Source organism: Oncorhynchus tshawytscha, linkage group LG15 (assembly GCF_018296145.1).
Source record: "Oncorhynchus tshawytscha isolate Ot180627B linkage group LG15, Otsh_v2.0, whole genome shotgun sequence".
Classification (NCBI taxonomy): domain Eukaryota; kingdom Metazoa; phylum Chordata; class Actinopteri; order Salmoniformes; family Salmonidae; genus Oncorhynchus; species Oncorhynchus tshawytscha.
In genome coordinates this window covers 39,349,256-39,372,534 of record NC_056443.1, presented here as the reverse complement: position 1 = coordinate 39,372,534, position 23,279 = coordinate 39,349,256, and the positions used below count along the sequence as shown (strand labels likewise).

General features: G+C 46.7%; 1 protein-coding gene across 1 annotated transcript in view; it reads right to left on the bottom strand.

The window, feature by feature from the left end:
• The window catches only part of zgc:158659 (uncharacterized protein LOC791141 homolog), a 77,857-nt gene extending 55,997 nt beyond the window's left edge, over positions 1 to 21,860 (bottom strand). Inside the window, exons 1-2 of the mRNA XM_042298579.1 lie at positions 21,559 to 21,860; positions 16,283 to 16,499 (exon numbers count right to left, since the gene is read on the bottom strand). Coding sequence (XP_042154513.1) covers positions 16,283 to 16,471 — 189 coding nt within the window. The 5' untranslated portion in view covers positions 16,472 to 16,499; positions 21,559 to 21,860. The remainder of the gene's footprint in view (positions 1 to 16,282; positions 16,500 to 21,558) is intronic.
• Positions 21,861 to 23,279: the final 1,419 nt, after the last annotated feature.

Sequence of the window (23,279 nt, the reverse complement as noted above, 5' to 3'; positions counted from 1 at the left end):
ACAGGTGTGTTGAGGGTACAGGTGTAGTAGAGGGTACAGGCGTAGTAGAGGGTACAGGCATAGTAGAGGGTACAGGCATAGTAGAGGGTACGGGTGTAGTAGAGGGTACAGGTGTGTAGAGGGTACATGTGTAGTAGAGGGTACAGGTGTAGTAGAGGGTACAGGTGTAGTAGAGGGTACAAGTGTAGTAGGGTATACAGGTGTAGTAGAGGGTACAGGTGTAGTAGAGGGTACAGGTGTAGTAGAGTATACAGGTGTAGTAGAGGGTACAGGTGTAGTAGAGGGTAAAGGTGTGTAGAGGGTAAAGGTGTGTAGAGGGTACAGTTGTAGTAGAGGGGTACAGGTGTAGTACAGGGTACAGGTGTGTAGAGGGTACAGGTGTAGTAGAGGGTACAGGTGTGTTGAGGGTACAGGTGTAGAAGAGGGTACAGGTGTGTAGAGGGTACAGGTGTGTTGAGGGTACAGGTGTAGTAGAGTATACAGGTGTAGAAGAGGGTACAGGTGTAGAAGAGGGTACAGGTGTGTAGAGGGTACAGGTGTGTAGAGGGTACAGGTGTGTAGAGGGTACAGGTGTAGTATAGGGTACAGGTGTGTAGAGGGTACAGGTGTGTAGAGGGTACAGGTGTAGTACAGGGTACAGGTGTGTAGAGGGTACAGGTGTAGTAGAGGGTACAGGTGTGTTGAGGGTACAGGTGTAGAAGAGGGTACAGGTGTGTAGAGGGTACAGGTGTGTTGAGGGTACAGGTGTAGTAGAGTATACAGGTGTAGAAGAGGGTACAGGTGTAGAAGAGGGTACAGGTGTGTAGAGGGTACAGGTGTGTAGAGGGTACAGGTGTGTAGAGGGTACAGGTGTAGTATAGGGTACAGGTGTGTAGAGGGTACAGGTGTGTAGAGGGTACAGGTGTAGTACAGGGTACAGGTGTGTAGAGGGTACAGGTGTAGTAGAGGGTACAGGTGTGTTGAGGGTACAGGTGTAGAAGAGGGTACAGGTGTGTAGAGGGTACAGGTGTGTTGAGGGTACAGTTGTAGTATAGGGTACAGGTGTGTAGAGGGTACAGGTGTAGTAGAGGGTACAGGCGTAGTAGAGGGTACAGGCGTAGTAGAGGGTACAGGCATAGTAGAGGGTACAGGTGTAGTAGAGGGTACAGGTGTGTATAGGGTACATGTGTAGTAGAGGGTACAGGTGTAGTAGAGGTACAGGTGTAGTAGAGGGTACAAGTGTAGTAGGGTATACAGGTGTAGTAGAGGGTACAGGTGTAGTAGAGGTTACAGGTGTAGTAGAGGGTAAAGGTGTGTAGAGGGTAAAGGTGTGTAGAGGGTACAGGTGTAGTAGAGGGTACAGGTGTAGTAGAGGGTACAGGTGTAGTAGAGGGTACAGGTGTGTAGAGGGTACAGGTGTAGTAGAGTATACAGGTGTAGTAGAGGGTACAGGTGTAGTAGAGGGTAAAGGTGTGTAGAGGGTAAAGGTGTGTAGAGGGTACAGGTGTAGTAGAGGGTAAAGGTGTGTAGAGGGTAAAGGTGTGTAGAGGGTACAGGTGTAGTAGAGGGTAAAGGTGTAGTAGAGGGTACAGGTGTGTAGAGGGTAAAGGTGTAGTAGAGGGTACAGGTGTAGTAGAGGGTACAGGTGTAGTAGAGGTACAGGTGTAGTAGAGGGTAAAGGTGTGTAGAGGGTAAAGGTGTGTAGAGGGTACAGGTGTAGTAGAGGTTACAGGTGTAGTAGGGTATACAGGTGTAGTAGAGGGTACATGTGTAGTAGAGGTTACAGGTGTAGTAGAGTATACAGGTGTAGTAGAGGTACAGGTGTAGTAGAGGGTAAAGGTGTGTAGAGGGTACATGTGTAGTAGAGGGTAAAGGTGTAGTAGAGGGTACAGGTGTATAGAGGGTAAAGGTGTGTAGAGGGTACAGGTGTGTAGATGGTACAGGTGTGTAGAGGGTACAGGTGTAGTAGAGGTACAGGTGTAGTAGAGGTTACAGGTGTAGTAGAGTATACAGGTGTAGTAGAGGGTACAGGTGTAGTAGAGGGTAAAGGTGTAGTAGAGGGTACAGGTGTAGTAGAGGGTACAGGTGTAGTAGAGGTACAGGTGTAGTAGAGGGTAAAGGTGTGTAGAGGTACAGGTGTAGTAGAGGGTACAGGTGTAGTAGAGGGTACAGGTGTAGTAGAGGGTAAAGGTGTGTAGAGGGTACAGGTGTAGAAGAGGGTACAGGTGTGTAGAGGTACAGGTGTGTAGAGGGTACAGGTGTGTAGAGGGTACAGGTGTAGTATAGGGTACAGGTGTGTAGAGGGTACAGGTGTAGTAGAGGGTACAGGTGTGTAGAGGGTACAGGTGTAGTAGAGGGTACAGGTGTGTTGAGGGTACAGGTGTAGAAGAGGGTACAGGTGTGTAGAGGGTACAGGTGTGTAGAGGGTACAGGTGTGTTGAGGGTACAGGTGTAGAAGAGGGTACAGGTGTGTAGAGGGTACAGGTGTGTTGAGGGTACAGGTGTAGTATAGGGTACAGGTGTGTAGAGGGTACAGGTGTAGTAGAGGGTACAGGCGTAGTAGAGGGTACAGGTGTAGTAGAGGGTACAGGCATAGTAGAGGGTACAGGTGTAGTAGAGGGTACAGGTGTGTAGAGGGTACATGTGTAGTAGAGGGTACAGGTGTGTAGAGGGTACAGGTGTAGTAGAGGGTAAAGGTGTGTAGAGGGTAAAGGTGTGTAGAGGGTACAGGTGTAGTAGAGGGTAAAGGTGTAGTAGAGGGTACAGGTGTGTAGATGGTACAGGTGTGTAGAGGGTACAGGTGTAGTAGAGGGTACAGGTGTAGTAGAGGTTACAGGTGTAGTAGAGTATACAGGTGTAGTAGAGGGTACAGGTGTAGTAGAGGGTACAGGTGTAGTAGAGGGTACAGGTGTAGTAGAGGGTAAAGGTGTAGTAGAGGGTACAGGTGTAGTAGAGGGTACAGGTGTAGTAGAGGGTACAGGTGTGTAGAGGGTACAGGTGTAGTAGAGGGTACAGGTATAGTAGAGGGTAAAGGTGTGTAGAGGGTACAGGTGTAGTAGAGTATACAGGTGTAGTAGAGGGTACAGGTGTAGTAGAGGGTACAGGTGTGTAGAGGGTACATGTATGTAGAGGGTACAGGTGTGCAGAGGTAAATAGAGGGCTTGCAGTTGACATACAACTCCTCCTGGCGGCCATGTTGGAAGACCACCGCATTAATTCTTCTGACAACAGCCGAGTGGCCTAACCCTAACCCAAACCCCTAACCCCTAACCCTAACCCTAACCCTGACCCTAACCCCTAACCCTAACCCTAACCCTAACCCTAACCCTGACCCTAACCCTAACCCAAACTGCATGATAATGGTGCCTATAACTAGTTGATTTTTCATCACCGTCATTTTCTGTGGAGTATTTAGCTGCTCTAAGAAGGCCAGACAGACAACAGGAAAATATATGTTTCCAGATTCAATCATGAAACACAATCGGTGACACCAATGAGATAAGACTGAAGAACTGTCAGAAAAGCCAAGAAACTGTTTCGCCCGTCAGGACCTGAACCCAGACAGCTGTCAGTACAGGGTCTGCTACGATCATTTCATCACTGGTAAGTCAGGACCTGAACCCAGACAGCTGTCAGTACAGGGTCTGCTACAATCATTTCATCACTGGTAAGTCAGGACCTGAACCCAGACAGCTGTCAGTACAGGGTCTGCTACAATCATTTCATCACTGGTAAGTCAGGACCTGAACCCAGACAGCTGTCAGTACAGGGTCTGCTATAATCATTTCATCACTGGTAAGTCAGGACCTGAACCCAGACAGCTGTCAGTACAGGGTCTGCTACAATCATTTCATCACTGGTAAATCAGGACCTGAACCCAGACAGCTGTCAGTACAGGGTCTGCTACAATCATTTCATCACTGGTAAGTCAGGACCTGAACCCAGACAGCTGTCAGTACAGGGTCTGCTACAATCATTTCATCACTGGTAAGTCAGGACCTGAACCCAGACAGCTGTCAGTACAGGGTCTGCTATAATCATTTCATCACTGGTAAGTCAAGTCTTATCGATTTCAAGTTTAGTTTAGCTGTTACGCTAACCAGGTGTTAACAACAACATTACAATAAATTAGACTAAATTAGCTCGATAGATAGCTAGTAGTCTTACCATGTGCCGCGGGAGTTTCAAGTTTGGGGAAAGCAATTTTTTTACTGTAAAAATGCCCCTTTGTAACTAAACACTGCCTCTATCGTGGCATTTGCAGACTAATGTAAACCTACTACCAGATAGATTGTGTTATATTCTCCTACATTCACATTTATACAAACTTCAAAGTGTTTCCTTTCAAATGGTACCAAGAATATGCTTCAGGTCCTGAGCTACAGGCAGTTAGATTTGGGTGTGTCATTTTTAGGCGAAAATTGAAGCCTACTCTAATGACAACAGATCAGTTAAAACAACCTCGTCTTGACCGTGTATCCATCTAATCTAGGCAAAAAAGGCTCCTGGCTAAAAGGAATCATGCTTTCGTCAAATTAAAGTCAGAAGTTTTTGAGGGTTTTTTGCATTTTAGCTAACCCTAAACTTATTCTAACCTGCTATGTTAATTCTCCTAATCTGCTACGAAATGTCAAATATTACGTTCATTTGATTAAAGTTACATCCCTTCTAGCCATGTCAATGAAAAGGGGCAACACAAATTGTACGATATGACGTCCATATAGCCTGGAGGACATCATTACTCCAGTGGTTTTCATATACTAACCAAATGATAATGGGTTGAGAAGTTTATTCATAAGAGGAGGGGAAAATGTATAGACATCACAGCATAGGACGAAGGATTGGGATAGGGCAACCTGCTGTGTTGACTAATGATTGTTCCAGCCCAACGATACAGGTCATCTTTACAAGACACTAAAACACCTGAATTAAACACAACCAAACAATTAAGAACCCCGATGTTTTCATTTCAGTCTCCTCTAACCAAAGTGAATTAGATTTCCTTTCTATTAACAATGTCAATCTGCACAGAAAGACTCTGGTGAAGGTAAAGTACAGAGGAGGAACTTCTAGATGCATTAAAAGCCTTTAAGGCTGGGAAAACTCCAGGGCTAGATGGTATACCAGGGGAGATATACCAAACTCCAGGGCTAGATGGTATACCAGGGGAGATATACCAAACTCCAGAGCTAGATGGTATACCAGGGGAGATATACCAAACTCCAGGGCTAGATGGTATACCAGGGGAGATATACCAAACTCCAGGGCTAGATGGTATACCAGGGGAGATATACGAAACTCCAGGGCTAGATGGTATACCAGGGGAGATATCCCAAACTCCAGGGCTAGATGGTATACCAGGGGAGATATACCAAACTCCAGGGCTAGATAGAATACCAGGGGAGATATACCAAACTCCAGGGCTAGATGGTATACCAGGGGAGATATACCAAACTCCAGGGCTAGATGGTATACCAGGGGAGATATACCAAACTCCAGGGCTAGATGGTATACCAGGGGAAATATACCAACTCTGTTGATGTACTCAGAGGACTGTTATTAGCATGTTTTAACCACTCCTATATAAACGGTAGATTATCGGACACTCAACAACTGATCTGGTCTGATTTAATTATTACTGAAACAGGATCCAAGTGGTAAATATAAAGATCCGGTCGATTGAAAAAATGTCATACACCCCAGCAGCCCAACTCCAGTCCTCCAGTCCCCCAACAGCCCAACTCCAGTCCTCCAGTCCCCCAACAGCCCAGCTCCAGTCCTCCAGTACCCCCAACAGCCCAGCTCCAGTCCTCCAGTACCCCCAACAGCTCAGCTCCAGTCCTCCAGTACCCCCAACAGCTCAGCTCCAGTCCTCCAGTACCCCCAACAGCCCAGCTCCAGTCCCCCAACAGCCCAGCTCCAGTCCCCCAACAGCCCAGCTCCAGTCCCCCAACAGCCCAACTCCAGTCCTCCAGTACCCCCAACAGCCCACCTCCAGTCCTCCAACAGCCCAGCTCCAGTCCTCCAACAGCCCAACTCCAGTCCTCCAGTACCCCCAACAGCCCAGCTCCAGTCCTCCAGTACCCCCAACAGCCCAGCTCCAGTCCTCCAGTACCCCCAACAGCCCAACTCCAGTCCTCCAGTCCCCCAACAGCCCAACTCCAGTCCTCCAGTACCCCCAACAGCCCAGCTCCAGTCCTCCAACAGCCCAACTCCAGTCCTCCAGTACCCCCAACAGCCCAGCTCCAGTCCTCCAGTACCCCCAACAGCCCAGCTCCAGTCCTCCAGTACCCCCAACAGCCCAACTCCAGTCCTCCAGTACCTCTAGTATACTCAAATTAGACATCACTGAATATTATGTTGCAATATCTCTGTCTGTTGTTTCTCTCTAGGGATTGGAACTGGAGAAAATCTTCATAACATGCTTCCACAAAATGACCTGCCCTATCCAGAGTAGCCTACGCTCCATTCTGACAGCTGGAAATGCTAATCCTTTCACCCTCTTCCATGGATGTTAGCTAGTTAGTTAGCTAGCTAGCTACAAATGCATTTTTAGTTAACTAGCTAACATGAAGTTGAAGTTAGCAAGCTGGTGATATTTAATTAACTTAGCTAGCAACACTATGTAAAATAACCTAAAGGTGAATATTACGTTAGCAGCTCATTTCAGTTAGCTAAGTTTCTGTAGCAAGCCACCTAGCTAATAATACATTGATCATTTTCAAAATATATTCACACTGCCTCCATTTTCTGGGTCCTTAGATGAACTAAATAACGGGCAGTCTTCAGGTGGCAGCAAAACACACCCAGCCATGTGGATGATAGGAAGACTTCCAACAGACTGACTTTGGGCTTCCAAAATGGCACCTGGTGATTTGTGACGCAACTGCAAGACCTCTATAGGTGTACACTAGGTATAGTACTGTAGTATTAACCTGTAGTAGGTGGTATATGGGGTATAGTTACTTGTAGTAGGTGGTATAGGGGGTATAGAGGGCAAAGTTACCTGTAGTAGGTGGTATAGGGGGCATAGTTACCTGTATTAGGTGGTATAGGGGACATAGTTACCTGTAGTAGGGGTATAGGGGGTATAGAGGGTATAGTTACCTGTAATAGGTGGTATAGGGGGTATAGTTACTTGTAGTAGGTGGTATAGGAGGTATAGTTACCTGTAGTAGGTGTTATAGGGGCATAGTTACCTGTAGTAGGTGTTATAGGGGCATAGTTAACTGTAGTAGGTGTTATAGAGGGTATAAGGGGCATAGTTACCTGTAGTAGGTGGTATAGGGGCATAGTTACCTGTAGTAGGTGGTATAGGGGTATAAGGGGCATAGTTACCTGTAGTAGGTGTTATAGGGGCATAGTTAACTGTAGTAGGTGGTATAGGGGTATAAGGGGCATAGTTACCTGTAGTAGGGGGCATAGTTACCTGTAGTAGGTGGTATAGGGGTATAAGGGGCATAGTTACCTGTAGTAGGTGTTATAGGGGGCATAGTTAACTGTAGTAGGTGGTATAGGGGTATAAGGGGCGTAGTTACCTGTAGTAGGTGGTATAGGGGCATAGTTAACTGTAGTAGGTGGTATAGGGGTATAGTTACCTGTAGTAGGTGGTATAGGGGGCATAGTTACCTGTAGTAGGTGGTATAGGGGTATAGTTACCTGTAGTAGGTGGTATAGGGGGCATAGTTACCTGTAGTAGGTGGTATAGGGGTATAGTTACCTGTAGTAGGTGGTATAGGGGGCATAGTAACCTGTAGTAGGTGTTATAGGGGGCATAGTTACCAGTAGTAGGTGGTATAGGGGGTATAGGGGGCATAGTTACCTGTAGGAGGTGGTATATGGGGTATAGGGGCATAGTTACCTGTAGTAGGGTGTATAGGGGGCATAGTTACCTGTAGTAGGGGTATAGGTGGTATAGGGGGCATAGTTACCTGTAGTAGGTGGTATAAGGGGCATAGTTACCTGTAGTAGGTGGTATAGGGGTATAGTTACTTGTAGTAGGTGGTATAGGGGTATAGAGGGCATAGTTACCTGTAGTAGGTGGTATAGGGGGCATAGTTATCTGTAGTAGGGGTATAGGTGGTATAGGGGCATAGTTACCTGTAGTAGGTGGTATAGGGGGCATAGTTATCTGTAGTAGGGGTATAGGTGGTATAGGGGCATAGTTACCTGTAGTAGGTGGTATAGGGGCATAGTTACCTGTAGTAGGTGGTTTAGGGGGCATAGTTACCTGTAGTAGGTGGTATAGGGGCATAGTTACCTGTAGTAGGTGGTATATGGGGTATAGGGGGCATAGAAAACATAATGTAAACTTTCACTGCTATGCGGATGACACACAGCTGTACATTTCAATGAAACATGGTGAAGCCCCAAAATTGCCCTCGCTAGAAGCATGTGTTTCAGACATAAGGAAGTAGATGGCTGCAAACTTTCTACTATTAAACTCGGACAAAACAGAGATGCTTGTTCTAGGTCCCAAGAAACAAAGAGATATTCTGTTGAATCTGACAATTAATCTTAATGGTTGTACAGTCGTCTCAAATAAAACTGTGAAGGACCTCGGTGTTACTCTGGACCCTGATCTCTCTTTTGAAGAACATATCAAGACCATTTCAAGGACATCTTTTTTCCATCTACGTAACATTGCAAAAATCAGAAACTTTCTGTCCAAAAATGATGCAGAAAAATTAATCCATGCTTTTGTCACTTCTAGGTTAGACTACTGCAATGCTCTATTTTCCGGCTACCCGGATAAAGCACTAAATAAACTTCAGTTAGTGCTAAATACGGCTGCTAGAATCCTGACTAGAACCAAAAAATTTGATCATATTACTCCAGTGCTAGCCTCTCTACACTGGCTTCCTGTCAAAGCAAGGGCTGATTTCAAGGTTTTACTGCTAACCTACAAAGCATTACATGGGCTTGCTCCTACCTATCTCTCTGATTTGGTCCTGCCGTACATACCTACACGTACGCTACGGTCACAAGACGCAGGCCTCCTAATTGTCCCTAGAATTTCTAAGCAAACAGCTGGAGGCAGGGCTTTCTCCTATAGAGCTCCATTTTTATGGAACGGTCTGCCTACCCATGTCAGAGACGCAAACTCGGTCTCAACCTTTAAGTCTTTACTGAAGACTCATCTCTTCAGTGGGTCATATGATTGAGTGTAGTCTGGCCCAGGAGTGGGAAGGTGAACGGAAAGGCTCTGGAGCAACGAACCGCCCTTGCTGTCTCTGCCTGGCCGGTTCCCCTCTTTCCACTGGGATTCTCTGCCTCTAACCCTATTACAGGGGCTGGGTCACTGGCTTACTGGGGCTCTCTCATGCCGTCCCTGGAGGGGGTGCGTCACCTGAGTGGGTTGATTCACTGTTGTGGTCATCCTGTCTGGGTTGGCGCCCCCCTTGGGTTGTGCCGTGGCGGAGATCTTTGTGGGCTATACTCAGCCTTGTCTCAGGATGGTAAGTTGGTGGTTGAAGATATCCCTCTAGTGGTGTGGGGGCTGTGCTTTGGCAAAGTGGGTGGGGTTATATCCTTCCTGTTTGGCCCTGTCCGGGGTGACCTCGGATGGGGCCACAGTGTCTCCTGACCCCTCCTGTCTCAGCCTCCAGTATTTATGCTGCAGTAGTTTATGTGTCGGGGGCTGGGGTCAGTTTGATATATCTGGAGTACTTCTCCTGTCCTATTCGGTGTCCTGTGTGAATCTAAGTGTGCGTTCTCTAATTCTCTCCTTCTCTCTTTCTTTCTCTCTCTCGGAGGACCTGAGCCCTAGGACCTGAGCTCCAGGACTACCTGACATGATGACTCCTTGCTGTCCCCAGTCCACCTGGCCATGCTGCTGTTCCAGTTTCAACTGACCTGAGCCCTAGGACCATGCCCCAGGACTACCTGACATGATGACTCCTTGCTGTCCCCAGTCCACCTGGCCATGCTGCTGCTCCAGTTTCAACTTCCACCTGACTGTGCTGCTGCTCCAGTTTCAACTGTTCTGCCTTATTATTATTCGACCATGCTGGTCATTTATGAACATTTGAACATCTTGGCCATGTTCTGTTATAATCTCCACCCGGCACAGCCAGAAGAGGACTGGCCACCCCACATAGCCTGGTTCCTCTCTAGGTTTCTTCCTAGGTTTTGGCCTTTCTAGGGAGTTTTTCCTAGCCACCGTGCTTCTACACCTGCATTGCTTGCTGTTTGGGGTTTTAGGCTGGGTTTCTGTACAGCACTTTGAGATATCAGCTGATGTACGAAGGGCTATATAAATAAATTTGATTTGATTTGATTTAGTTACCTGTAGTAGGTGGTATAGGGGGTATAGTTACCTGTAGTAGGTGGTATAGGGGGCATAGTTACCTGTAGTAGGTGGTATAGGGGGTATAGAGGGCATAGTTACCTGTAGGAGGTGGTATATGGGGTATAGGGGCATAGTTACCTGTAGTAGGTGGTATAGGGGCATAGTTACCTGTAGTAGGTGGTATAGGGGCATAGTTACCTGTAGTACGTGGTATAGGGGTATAGTTATCTGTAGTAGGTGGTATAGGGGTATAGTTACCTGTAGTAGGGGTATAGGGGAATAGTTACCTGTAGTAGGTGGTACAGAGGGCATAGTTACCTGTAGTAGGTGGTATAGGGGTATAGTTACCTGTAGTAGGTGGTATAGGGGTATAGTTACCTGTAGTAGGTGGTATAGAGGGCATAGTTACCTGTAGTAGGTGGTATAGGTGGTATAGTTACCTGTAGTAGGTGGTATAGGGGCATAGTTACCTGTAGTAGGTGGTATAGGGGGTATAGGGGCATAGTTACCTGTAGGAGGTGGTATATGGGGTATAGGGGGCATAGTTACCTGTAGTAGGTGGTATAGGGGCATAGTTACCTGTAGTAGGTGGTATAGGGGCATAGTTACCTGTAGTACGTGGTATAGGGGTATAGTTATCTGTAGTAGGTGGTATAGGGGTATAGTTACCTGTAGTAGGGGTATAGGGGGAATAGTTACCTGTAGTAGGTGGTACAGAGGGCATAGTTACCTGTAGTAGGTGGTATAGGGGATATAGTTACCTGTAGTAGGTGGTATAAGGGGCATAGTTACCTGTAGTAGGTGGTATAGGGGTATAGTTACTTGTAGTAGGTGGTATAGGGGCATAGTTACCTGTAGTAGGTGGTATAGGGGTATAGAGGGCATAGTTACCTGTAGTAGGTGGTATAGGGGCATAGTTATCTGTAGTAGGGGTATAGGTGGTATAGGGGCATAGTTACCTGTAGTAGGTGGTATAGGGGCATAGTTACCTGTAGTAGGTGGTTTAGGGGCATAGTTACCTGTAGTAGGTGGTATAGGAGGCATAGTTACCTGTAGTAGGTGGTATAAGGGCATAGTTACCTGTAGTAGGTGGTATAGGGGTATAAGGGCATAGTTACCTGTAGTAGGTGTTATAGGGGGCATAGTTACCTGTAGTAGGTGGTATAAGGGGCATAGTTACCTGTAGTAGGTGGTATAAGGGGCATAGTTACCTGTAGTAGGTGTTATAGGGGGCATAGTTAACTGTAGTAGGTGGTATAGTTACCTGTAGTAGGTGTTATAGGGGCATAGTTACCTGTAGTAGGTGTTATAGGGGGCATAGTTAACTGTAGTAGGTGGTATAGAGGGTATAAGGGGCATAGTTACCTGTAGTAGGTGGTATAGGGGCATAGTTACCTGTAGTAGGTGGTATAGGGGTATAAGGGGCATAGTTACCTGTAGTAGGTGTTATAGGGGCATAGTTAACTGTAGTAGGTGGTATAGGGGTATAAGGGGCATAGTTACCTGTAGTAGGGGCATAGTTACCTGTAGTAGGTGTTATAGGGGCATAGTTAACTGTAGTAGGTGGTATAGGGGTATAAGGGGCGTAGTTACCTGTAGTAGGTGGTATAGGGGGCATAGTTAACTGTAGTAGGTGGTATAGGGGTATAGTTACCTGTAGTAGGTGGTATAGGGGGCATAGTTACCTGTAGTAGGTGGTATAGGGGTATAGAGGGCATAGTTACCTGTAGTAGGTGGTATAGGGGGTATAGGGGGCATAGTTACCTGTAGTAGGTGGTATAGGGGGCATAGTTACCTGTAGTAGGTGGTATATGGGGTATAGGGGGCATAGAAAACATAATGTAAACTTTCACTGCTATGCGGATGACACACAACTGTACATTTCAATGAAACATGGTGAAGCCCCAAAATTGCCCTCGCTAGAAGCATGTGTTTCAGACATAAGGAAGTGGATGGCTGCAAACTTTCTACTATTAAACTCGGACAAAACAGAGATGCTTGTTCTAGGTCCCAAGAAACAAAGAGATATTCTGTTGAATCTGACAATTAATCTTAATGGTTGTACAGTCGTCTCAAATAAAACTGTGAAGGACCTCGGTGTTACTCTGGACCCTGATCTCTCTTTTGAAGAACATATCAAGACCATTTCAAGGACATCTTTTTCCATCTACGTAACATTGCAAAAATCAGAAACTTTCTGTCCAAAAATGATGCAGAAAAATTAATCCATGCTTTTGTCACTTCTAGGTTAGACTACTGCAATGCTCTATTTTCCGGCTACCCGGATAAAGCACTAAATAAACTTCAGTTAGTGCTAAATACGGCTGCTAGAATCCTGACTAGAACCAAAAATTTGATCATATTACTCCAGTGCTAGCCTCTCTACACTGGCTTCCTGTCAAAGCAAGGGCTGATTTCAAGGTTTTACTGCTAACCTACAAAGCATTACATGGGCTTGCTCCTACCTATCTCTCTGATTTGGTCCTGCCGTACATACCTACACGTACGCTACGGTCACAAGACGCAGGCCTCCTAATTGTCCCTAGAATTTCTAAGCAAACAGCTGGAGGCAGGGCTTTCTCCTATAGAGCTCCATTTTTATGGAACGGTCTGCCTACCCATGTCAGAGACGCAAACTCGGTCTCAACCTTTAAGTCTTTACTGAAGACTCATCTCTTCAGTGGGTCATATGATTGAGTGTAGTCTGGCCCAGGAGTGGGAAGGTGAACGGAAAGGCTCTGGAGCAACGAACCGCCCTTGCTGTCTCTGCCTGGCCGGTTCCCCTCTTTCCACTGGGATTCTCTGCCTCTAACCCTATTACAGGGGCTGGGTCACTGGCTTACTGGGGCTCTCTCATGCCGTCCCTGGAGGGGGTGCGTCACCTGAGTGGGTTGATTCACTGTTGTGGTCATCCTGTCTGGGTTGGCGCCCCCCCCCTTGGGTTGTGCCGTGGCGGAGATCTTTGTGGGCTATACTCAGCCTTGTCTCAGGATGGTAAGTTGGTGGTTGAAGATATCCCTCTAGTGGTGTGGGGGCTGTGCTTTGGCAAAGTGGGTGGGGTTATATCCTTCCTGTTTGGCCCTGTCCGGGGGTGACCTCGGATGGGGCCACAGTGTCTCCTGACCCCTCCTGTCTCAGCCTCCAGTATTTATGCTGCAGTAGTTTATGTGTCGGGGGCTGGGGTCAGTTTGATATATCTGGAGTACTTCTCCTGTCCTATTCGGTGTCCTGTGTGAATCTAAGTGTGCGTTCTCTAATTCTCTCCTTCTCTCTTTCTTTCTCTCTCTCGGAGGACCTGAGCCCTAGGACCTGAGCTCCAGGACTACCTGACATGATGACTCCTTGCTGTCCCCAGTCCACCTGGCCATGCTGCTGTTCCAGTTTCAACTGACCTGAGCCCTAGGACCATGCCCCAGGACTACCTGACATGATGACTCCTTGCTGTCCCCAGTCCACCTGGCCATGCTGCTGCTCCAGTTTCAACTTCCACCTGACTGTGCTGCTGCTCCAGTTTCAACTGTTCTGCCTTATTATTATTCGACCATGCTGGTCATTTATGAACATTTGAACATCTTGGCCATGTTCTGTTATAATCTCCACCCGGCACAGCCAGAAGAGGACTGGCCACCCCACATAGCCTGGTTCCTCTCTAGGTTTCTTCCTAGGTTTTGGCCTTTCTAGGGAGTTTTTCCTAGCCACCGTGCTTCTACACCTGCATTGCTTGCTGTTTGGGGTTTTAGGCTGGGTTTCTGTACAGCACTTTGAGATATCAGCTGATGTACGAAGGGCTATATAAATAAATTTGATTTGATTTGATTTAGTTACCTGTAGTAGGTGGTATAGGGGGTATAGTTACCTGTAGTAGGTGGTATAGGGGGCATAGTTACCTGTAGTAGGTGGTATAGGGGGTATAGAGGGCATAGTTACCTGTAGGAGGTGGTATATGGGGTATAGGGGCATAGTTACCTGTAGTAGGTGGTATAGGGGGCATAGTTACCTGTAGTAGGTGGTATAGGGGCATAGTTACCTGTAGTACGTGGTATAGGGGTATAGTTATCTGTAGTAGGTGGTATAGGGGTATAGTTACCTGTAGTAGGGGTATAGGGGGAATAGTTACCTGTAGTAGGTGGTACAGAGGGCATAGTTACCTGTAGTAGGTGGTATAGGGGTATAGTTACCTGTAGTAGGTGGTATAGGGGTATAGTTACCTGTAGTAGGTGGTATAGAGGGCATAGTTACCTGTAGTAGGTGGTATAGGGGCATAGTTACCTGTAGTAGGTGGTATAGGGGTATAGGGGCATAGTTACCTGTAGTAGGTGGTATATGGGGTATAGGGGCATAGTTACCTGTAGTAGGGGTATATGGAGTATAGGGGCATAGTTACCTGTAGTAGGGGTATAGGGGCATAGTTACCTGTAGTAGGTGGTATAAGGGGCATAGTTACCTGTAGTAGGTGGTATAGGGGGCATAGTTACCTGTAGTAGGTGGTATAGGGGGCATAGTTACCTGTAGTAGGTGTTATAGGGGCATAGTTAACTGTAGTAGGTGGTATAGGGGTATAAGGGGCATAGTTACCTGTAGTAGGTGGTACAGGGGCATAGTTACCTGTAGTTGGTGGTATAGGGGGCATAGTTACCTGTAGGAGGTGGTATATGGGGTGTAGGGGCATAGTTACCTGTAGTAGGGGTATAGGGGCATAGTTACCTGTAGTAGGTGGTATAAGGGGCATAGTTACCTGTAGTAGGTGGTATAGGGGCATAGTTACCTGTAGTAGGTGGTATAGGGGCATAGTTACCTGTAGTAGGTGGTATGGGGGTATAAGGGGCATAGTTACCTGTAGTAGGTGGTATAGGGGCATAGTTACCTGTAGTAGGTGGTATAGGGGGCATAGTTACCTGTAGTAGCTGGTATAAGGGGCATAGTTACCTGTAGTAGGTGGTATAAGGGGCATAGTTACCTGTAGGAGGTGGTATATGGGGTATAGGGGGCATAGTTACCTGTAGTAGGGGTATAGGGGCATAGTTACCTGTAGTAGGTGTTATAGGGGGCATAGTTACCTGTAGTAGGTGTTATAGGGGCATAGTTAACTGTAGTAGGTGGTATAGGGGTATAAGGGGCGTAGTTACCTGTAGTAGGTGGTATAGAGGGCATAGTTACCTGTAGTAGGTGGTATAGGGGTATAGAGGGCATAGTTACCTGTAGTAGGTGGTATAGGGGTATAGTTACCTGTAGTAGGTGGTATAGGGGGTATAGAGGGCATAGTTACCTGTAGTAGGTGGTATAGGGGCATAGTTACCTGTAGTAGGTGGTATAGGGGCATAGTTACCTGTAGTACGTGGTATAGGGGTATAGTTATCTGTAGTAGGTGGTATAGGGGTATAGTTACCTGTAGTAGGGGTATAGGGGGAATAGTTACCTGTAGTAGGTGGTACAGAGGGCATAGTTACCTGTAGTAGGTGGTATAGGGGTATAGTTACCTGTAGTAGGTGGTATAGGGGTATAGTTACCTGTAGTAGGTGGTATAGAGGGCATAGTTACCTGTAGTAGGTGGTATAGGTGGTATAGTTACCTGTAGTAGGTGGTATAGGGGCATAGTTACCTGTAGTAGGTGGTATAGGGGTATAGGGGCATAGTTACCTGTAGTAGGTGGTATATGGGGTATAGGGGGCATAGTTACCTGTAGTAGGGGGTATAGGGGCATAGTTACCTGTAGTAGGTGGTATAGGGGTATAGGGGCATAGTTACCTGTAGTAGGTGGTATAGAGGGCATAGTTACCTGTAGTAGGTGGTATAGGTGGTATAGTTACCTGTAGTAGGTGGTATAGGGGTATAGTTACCTGTAGTAGGTGGTATAGGGGTATAGGGGTATATTTACCTGTAGTAGGGGTATAGGGGTATAGTTACCTGTAGTAGGGGTATAGGGGTATAGGGGTATAGTTACCTGTAGTAGGTGGTATATGGGGTATAGGGGGTATAATTACCTGTAGTAGGGGGTATAGGGGGTATAATTACCTGTAGTAAGTGGTACAGGGGGTATTTCCGGGCCTCTGTGAACAGCTGTTGTTTGATGTTCGTGAGCGGCGCCTCTCTGAGACACTCCAGACTAACCAGCATGCCATTGGGCAGACAGCAGTCCACCAGGATCCTAGGGGGCATGAGGTGAAGGCCCCATAGTTCCCCTGAAGATGGCCGCGGGGCCATCTAGACACACACTCGGCTCTACCACAACCTGAGGGAGGAGAACACACGTTACACATACACACACACACACACACACACACTCCGCTCTAGCAGAGGTCTCCCCAGGTCCAGAACAGAGGCTAGGAAACACATAATATTAAATAGAGCCATGACTGCATGGAACTCTCTGCCACCCCAGGAAACTCAGGCTAGCTATAAAACAGATTAAAGACCTTACTGCACAAAGGGGACTTTGAAGAGACAGACATTTTATATTGTAATTTACACTGTGTTATGTATTAGACCTAGATATTGATATGTAGTCTGTGTGACATTAAAATGTAAAGTGCAATTGGAAAGTTTCAGGCCCCTCCCATTTTCCACATTATGTTACGTTACAGCCTTATTCTGAAATGGATTAAATTAAAACATTTCCTCATCAATCGACACACAATAACCGATTATGACAAAGCGAAAACAGGTTTTTAGAAATATTTGCCAATTTATAAAATATAAAAAACAGAAATATTTTATTTACTTAAGTATTTATACCCTTTGCTATGAGACTCTAAATTGAGCTCAGGTACATCCTGTTTCCATTGATCATTCTTGAGATGTTTCTACAGCTTGATTGGAGTCCACCTGTGTTAAATTAAATTGATTGGACATGATATGGAAAGGAACACACCTGTCTATACAAGGTCCCATGGGTGACAGTGCATGTCAGAGCAAAAACCAAGACATGAGGTCGAAGGAATTGTCTGTAGAGCTCCAAGACAGGATTGTGTCGAGGCACAGATCTGGGAAAGGGTACCAAAAAATGTCTGCAGCATTGAAGGTCCCCAAGAACACAGTGGCCTCCGTAATTCTTAAATGAAAGAAGTTTTTTAACCACCAAAACTCTTCCTAGAGCTGGCCGCCCGGCCAAACTGAGAAATCGGGGAGAAGGGCCTTGGTCAGGGAGGTGACCAAGAACCCGATGGTCACTCTGACAGAGCTCCAAAGTTCCTCTGTGGAGATGGGAGAACCTTCCAGAAGGACAGCCATCTCTGCAGCACTCCACCAATCAGGCCTTTATGGTAGAGTGGTCAGACGGAAGCCACTCCTCAGTAAAAAGGCACATGACAGCCAGCTTGGTGTTTGCCAAAAGGCATCTAAAAGACTCTCAGATGATGAGAAACAAGATTCTCTGGTCTGATGAAACCAAGATTGAACTCTTTGGCCTGAATGCCAAGGGTCAAGTCTGGAGGAAACCTGGTACCATCCCTACGGTGAGGCATGATGGTGGCAACATCAAGCTGTAGGGATGTTTTTCCAGCTGCAGGGACTGGGAGACTAGTCAGGATTGAGGGAAAGATGAACGGCACAAAGTACAGAGAGATCCTTGATGAAAACCTGCTCCAGAGTGCTCAGGACCTCAGACTGGGGCTATGGTTCACCTTCCAACAGGACAACGACCCTAAGCACACAGCCAAGGCAACGCAGGAATGGCTTCGGGACAAGTCTCTGAATGTCCTTGCGTGGCCCGCCCAGATCCCGGACTTGAACCCAATGAACATCTCTGGAGAGACCTGAAAATATCTGTGCAGCGACGCTCCCCATCCAACCTGACAGACCTTGAAAGGATCTGCAGAGAAGAATGGGAGAAACTCCCCAAATACAGGTGTGCCAAGCTTGTAGCGTCATACCCAAGAAGACTGGAGGCTGTAATCGCTGCCAAAGGTGCTTCAACAAAGTACTGAGTAAAGCGTCTGAAGACTTATGTAAATGTGATTTTTGCATTTATTTTTATTTTTTCTAAAATTTCATTAACATTTTTTTTTGCTTTGTCATTTTGGGGGTATTGTGATGTCATTATGGGGTATTGTGATGTCATTATGGGGTATTGTGTGTAGATTGATGAGGGGGGGAAAACAATTGAATCAATTTTAGAACAAGGCTGTAACGTAACAAAATGTGTAAAAAGTCCAGGGGTCTGAATACTTTCTGAATGCACCATATGTTCTGTACTATGTGGACCCCAGGAAGAGTAGCTGATGACTGGCTCATGGGGATCCTCATAAATACCAATACCTTGGGACACACACACACACATACACACACACACACACACACACACACACTAGTATTTCCATGGTAATAAAGCTGATCCAGTTGAACTGAGGGGTATAAGAGAGTCTATAAAGTCTGGATGTTGTGGAGAGAAAGATTTAAAAAATGGCAGAGGAGAACAAGAAAGAAGAGATAGACAGGAAGAAAACATTAAAACGTATAGGAGAAAGAGAGAGCATAACAGATTGAAGTGGAGAGAGAGAGAGGAGAGAGAGAGAGAGAGGGAGAGAGAGAGAGAGAGAGGGAGAGAGAGAGAGAGAGAGAGAGAGAGAGAGAGAGAGAGGGAGAGAGAGAGAGAGAGACAGAGAGAGAGAGAGGGAGAGAGAGCAGAACATATTGAAGTAGAGAGAGAGAGAGGGAGAGAGAGAGGGAGAGAGAGACAGAGGGAGAGAGAGCAGAACATATTGAAGTAGAGAGAGAGAGAGGGAGAGAGAGAGGGAGAGAGAGACAGAGGGAGAGAGAGAGAGCAGAACATATTGAAGTAGAGAGAGAGAGAGAGAGAGAGAGAGAGAGAGAGAGAGAGAGAGAGGGAGAGAGAGAGAGAGGGAGAGAGAGCAGAACATATTGAAGTAGAGAGAGAGAGAGGGAGAGAGAGGGAGAGAGAGAGGAGAGAGAGAGAGCAGAACATATTGAAGTATTGAAGTAGAGAGAGAGAGAGAGGGAGAGAGAGAGAGGGAGAGAGAGAGAGGGAGAGAGAGCAGAACATATTGAAGTAGAGAGAGAGAGAGGGAGAGAGAGAGAGAGAGAGCAGAACATATTGAAGTATTGAAGTAGAGAGAGAGAGGGAGAGAGAGAGAGAGGGAGAGAGAGAGAGAGGGAGAGAGAGACAGGGAGAGAGAGAGACAGGGAGAGAGAGAGAGGGAGAGAGAGAGAGCAGAACATATTGAAGTATTGAAGTAGAGAGAGAGACAGGGAGAGAGGGAGAGAGAGAGAGAGGGAGAGAGAGAGAGGGGGAGAGAGAGAGAGGGAGAGAGAGACAGGGAGAGAGAGAGGGGGAGAGAGAGAGAGGGGAGAGAGAGAGAGGGAGAGAGAGCAGAACATATTGAAGTAGAGAGAGAGAGAGAGAGAGAGAGAGAGGGAGAGAGAGAGGGAGAGAGAGCAGAACATATTGAAGTAGAGAGAGAGAGAGAGAGAGAGAGAGAGAGAGAGAGAGAGAGAGATAAATACAACCCATATTTATGCTTATTTATTTGATCTTGTGTCCTTTAACCATTTGTACATTGCTAAAACACTGTATATATATAATATGACATTTGTAATGTCTTTACTGTTTTGAAACTTCTGTATGTGTAATGTTTACTGTTAATTTTTGTTGTTTTTCACTTTATATATTCACTTTGTATGTTGTCTACCTCACTTGCTTTGGCAATGTTAACACATGTTTCCCATGCCAATAAAGCCCTTGAATTGAATTGAATTGAATTGAGAGAGAGAGAGAGAGAGGGGGAGAGAGAGACAGGGAGAGAGAGAGAGAGAGAGGGAGAGAGAGAGAGGGAGAGAGAGCAGAACATATTGAAGTAGAGAGAGAGAGAGAGGGTGGGTGGGAGATATTGAGAGAGGGGAGATCGAGAGAGATCGAGAGAGGGAGAGAGAGATCGAGAGAGGGAGAGAAGGCGATAGACAGCAGACATTTTTAGAAAGTGATTTGTAATGGTCTCTTAAATCCCCGAATATGATGTCACTCTTTCATACAGGATCATCAGCCTGTTTTCTCTCTCTCTGTGTGTGTGTGTGTGTGTGTGTGTGTGTGTGTGTGTGTGTGTGTGTGTGTGTGTGTGTGTGTGTGTGTGTGTGTGTGTGTGTTTGTGTAGTTGATATCATGTGGTCTCCAGTCATAACGGAGCATGTATAATGATTTATAACGGTAATAATAGCGGTAGTAACCGAAGCTACCGCCCTCTCCTCTCCGGGAACAGAGACCTGTCAGTCGGCATAATCTCCCGCTCTTCCCGGCTTCTCCCCCCGGCAAGTCACGAAGCGGCTGAGCGGCAAACGCAATACTACGCAACAAACACACACACACACCGCAAAGCCGCGGCAAGGGCAGACGCGCTCAGAGCTCAGCGGCAGCGAACAAAGAACCGAGCCGCCGCGCGAGAGAAAGTAGGACACGGGCCGCCTGGCGCATGCAGCTGCACAAATAAGACCCCATCCGTCCCCCGCTCTCTGACACACAGACATACACAGACACACACACACACACACACACACACACACACACACACACACACACACACACACACACACACACACACACACACTGACCATCGAGAATCAAAGTGACAGCATCATTGAGACAGCACTCAGAGCTTCTTGATGGATCAGAGAGCTGTAGCTTAATGTGATGGGAGCCGGGAGACAATAACCCATAACATATAACTAAATATTCAAACAGTCAGTCAGTCATGACCTCTGCTAAACTACCAACTAACAGCTAGTCTAATAAATATACTCATATTATTATTCTGTATTTGATTTGACACTCAAAGCGGGAGACAGACAGCCGAGTAGCGTATAGGCTTAGCTAGAGCATAGGTCTACTGAAGGCTATTTACTTCAATATTAGGCTGTACACACAATAAAGCTCTGGACTTCCGGGGACAGACGGATGATAGTTTTCTTACGGGCTATATTAGATGTTTTTGTTAATGAGTTTATCAGGAGAATGTTATTTTCTCCACCTCTCTCTCTCTTCTCTGGCTACAAACAATCCAGCAGTGAAACCCCTCTTTTTCTCTCCACGACTTTCTCCTGATCCTTTCTTCTCCTCTCTGATTATTGGCAGCGATGATATCCCAAGATGAGATGTCATCATTATTATGATGAGACATCAGCTTCCTGACACACACACACACACACACACAGCGCCAATATGACACGCGCAATCACAGTAGCCAGGCTGTCCATAGTGAGTCATGATATAAGCTTCAATAAGTGACTCCGCTCCCCCCTCCATCCCTCCTCCTCTCCCTCCTTCCCTGAAGTTTGTCACTCACCCCTGTCTCTCCCGCCAGGCTGTTAGGCGGGTGGGTCTGTCTCGCGGGGCCGGTAGTGATGCGTGTCTGCGCCCGAGCCTCCGTTCCAGCCCTGGTCATAGCATCATGTCTACCAGCAGACTCGCGTACAGGACAGGACGCCCTTCCTCTCTCGCTGCCCTGCTTCACTGCCGTTAAAACGGTAAATCTGCGCGTGCCGACGCCTGTCTTGTCTTCTCCTTTCACCGTAAACTAAACCGGGGCTTCAAACCATCCAGTTCCTCTACCGGGCCTGTGCGGAGTGGAGAACAATGTGTTCGACAGGGAGGGGGAAGAGGGGGAGGGGAGGAGAGGAAGAGGGGACGACATGTAATCACATAATTCATTTTTAAAGGGGAGGCGACCTGGCAGTCAGCTGTTCCTAACTCAAAGGACATATTGAGGGGCATCGCCTTTAAGAGCAGAGCGGCACTGGTGACCTTTTATTCGTCGGCGGAAAATAATAATAATAATAATACACGCTATATACTGAGTGAACAAAACATTAAGAACACCTCCCTAATTGTTTATTATTTCACCTTTATTTAACCAGGTAGGCCAGTTGAGAACAAGTTCTCATTTACAACTGCGACCTGGTCAAGATAAAGCAAAGCAGTGAGACACAAACAACAACACAGAGTTACAAATAAACAAACATACAGTCAATAACACAATAGGAAAGTCTATATACAGTGTGCACATATGAGGTAAGATTAGGGAGGTAAGGCAATAAATAGGCCGTAGTGGTGAAATAATTACAATATAGCAATTAACACTGGAGTGACAGATGCGGATGAGGTGCGGATGAGGATGTGCAAGTAGAGATACTGGGGTGTAAGAGAGCAGAAAAACAAAAACAAATATGGGAATGAGGTAGGTGGTTGGGCTGTGTACAGATGGGCTGTTTACAGATGGGCGGTTTACAGATGGGCTGTGTACAGATGGGCTATGTACAGATGGGCTGTGTACAGATGGGCCGTGTACAGATGGGCTGTGTACAGATGGGCTGTGTACAGATGGGCTGTGTACAGATGGGCTGTTTACAGATGGGCTGTGTACAGATGGGCTGTGTACAGATGGGCTGTGTACAGATGGGCTGTTTACAGATGGGCTGTGTACAGATGGGCTGTGTACAGATGGGATGTGTACAGATGGGTTGTTTACAGATGGGCTGTGTACAGATGGGCTGTTTACAGATGGGCTGTGTACAGATGGGCTGTGTACAGATGGGCTGTGTACAGATGGGGTATTTACAGATGGGCTATGTACAGGTGCAGTCATCTGTGAGCTGCTCTGACAGCTGATGCTTAAAGATAGTGAGGGAGATATGAGTCTTCAGCTTCAGTGATTTTTCCAAATTTGTTCCAGTCAGCAGCGAACTGGAAGGAAAGGCGGCCAAAGAAGGTGTTGGGGATGACCAGTGAAATATACCTGCTGGATCGTGTGCTATAGGTGGGTGCTGCTATGGTGACCAGTGAGCTGAGATAAGGCGGGGCTTTACCTAGCATAGACTTATAGATGACCTGGAGCCAGTGGGTTTGGAGATGAATTTGAAGCGAGGGCCAGCCAACGAGAGCATACAGGTCACAGTGGTGGGTAGTATAAGGGACTTTGGTGACAAAACGGATTGCACTGTGATAGACTGCATCCAATTTGCTGAGTAGGGTGATGGAGGCTATTTTGTAAATGACATCGCCAAAGTC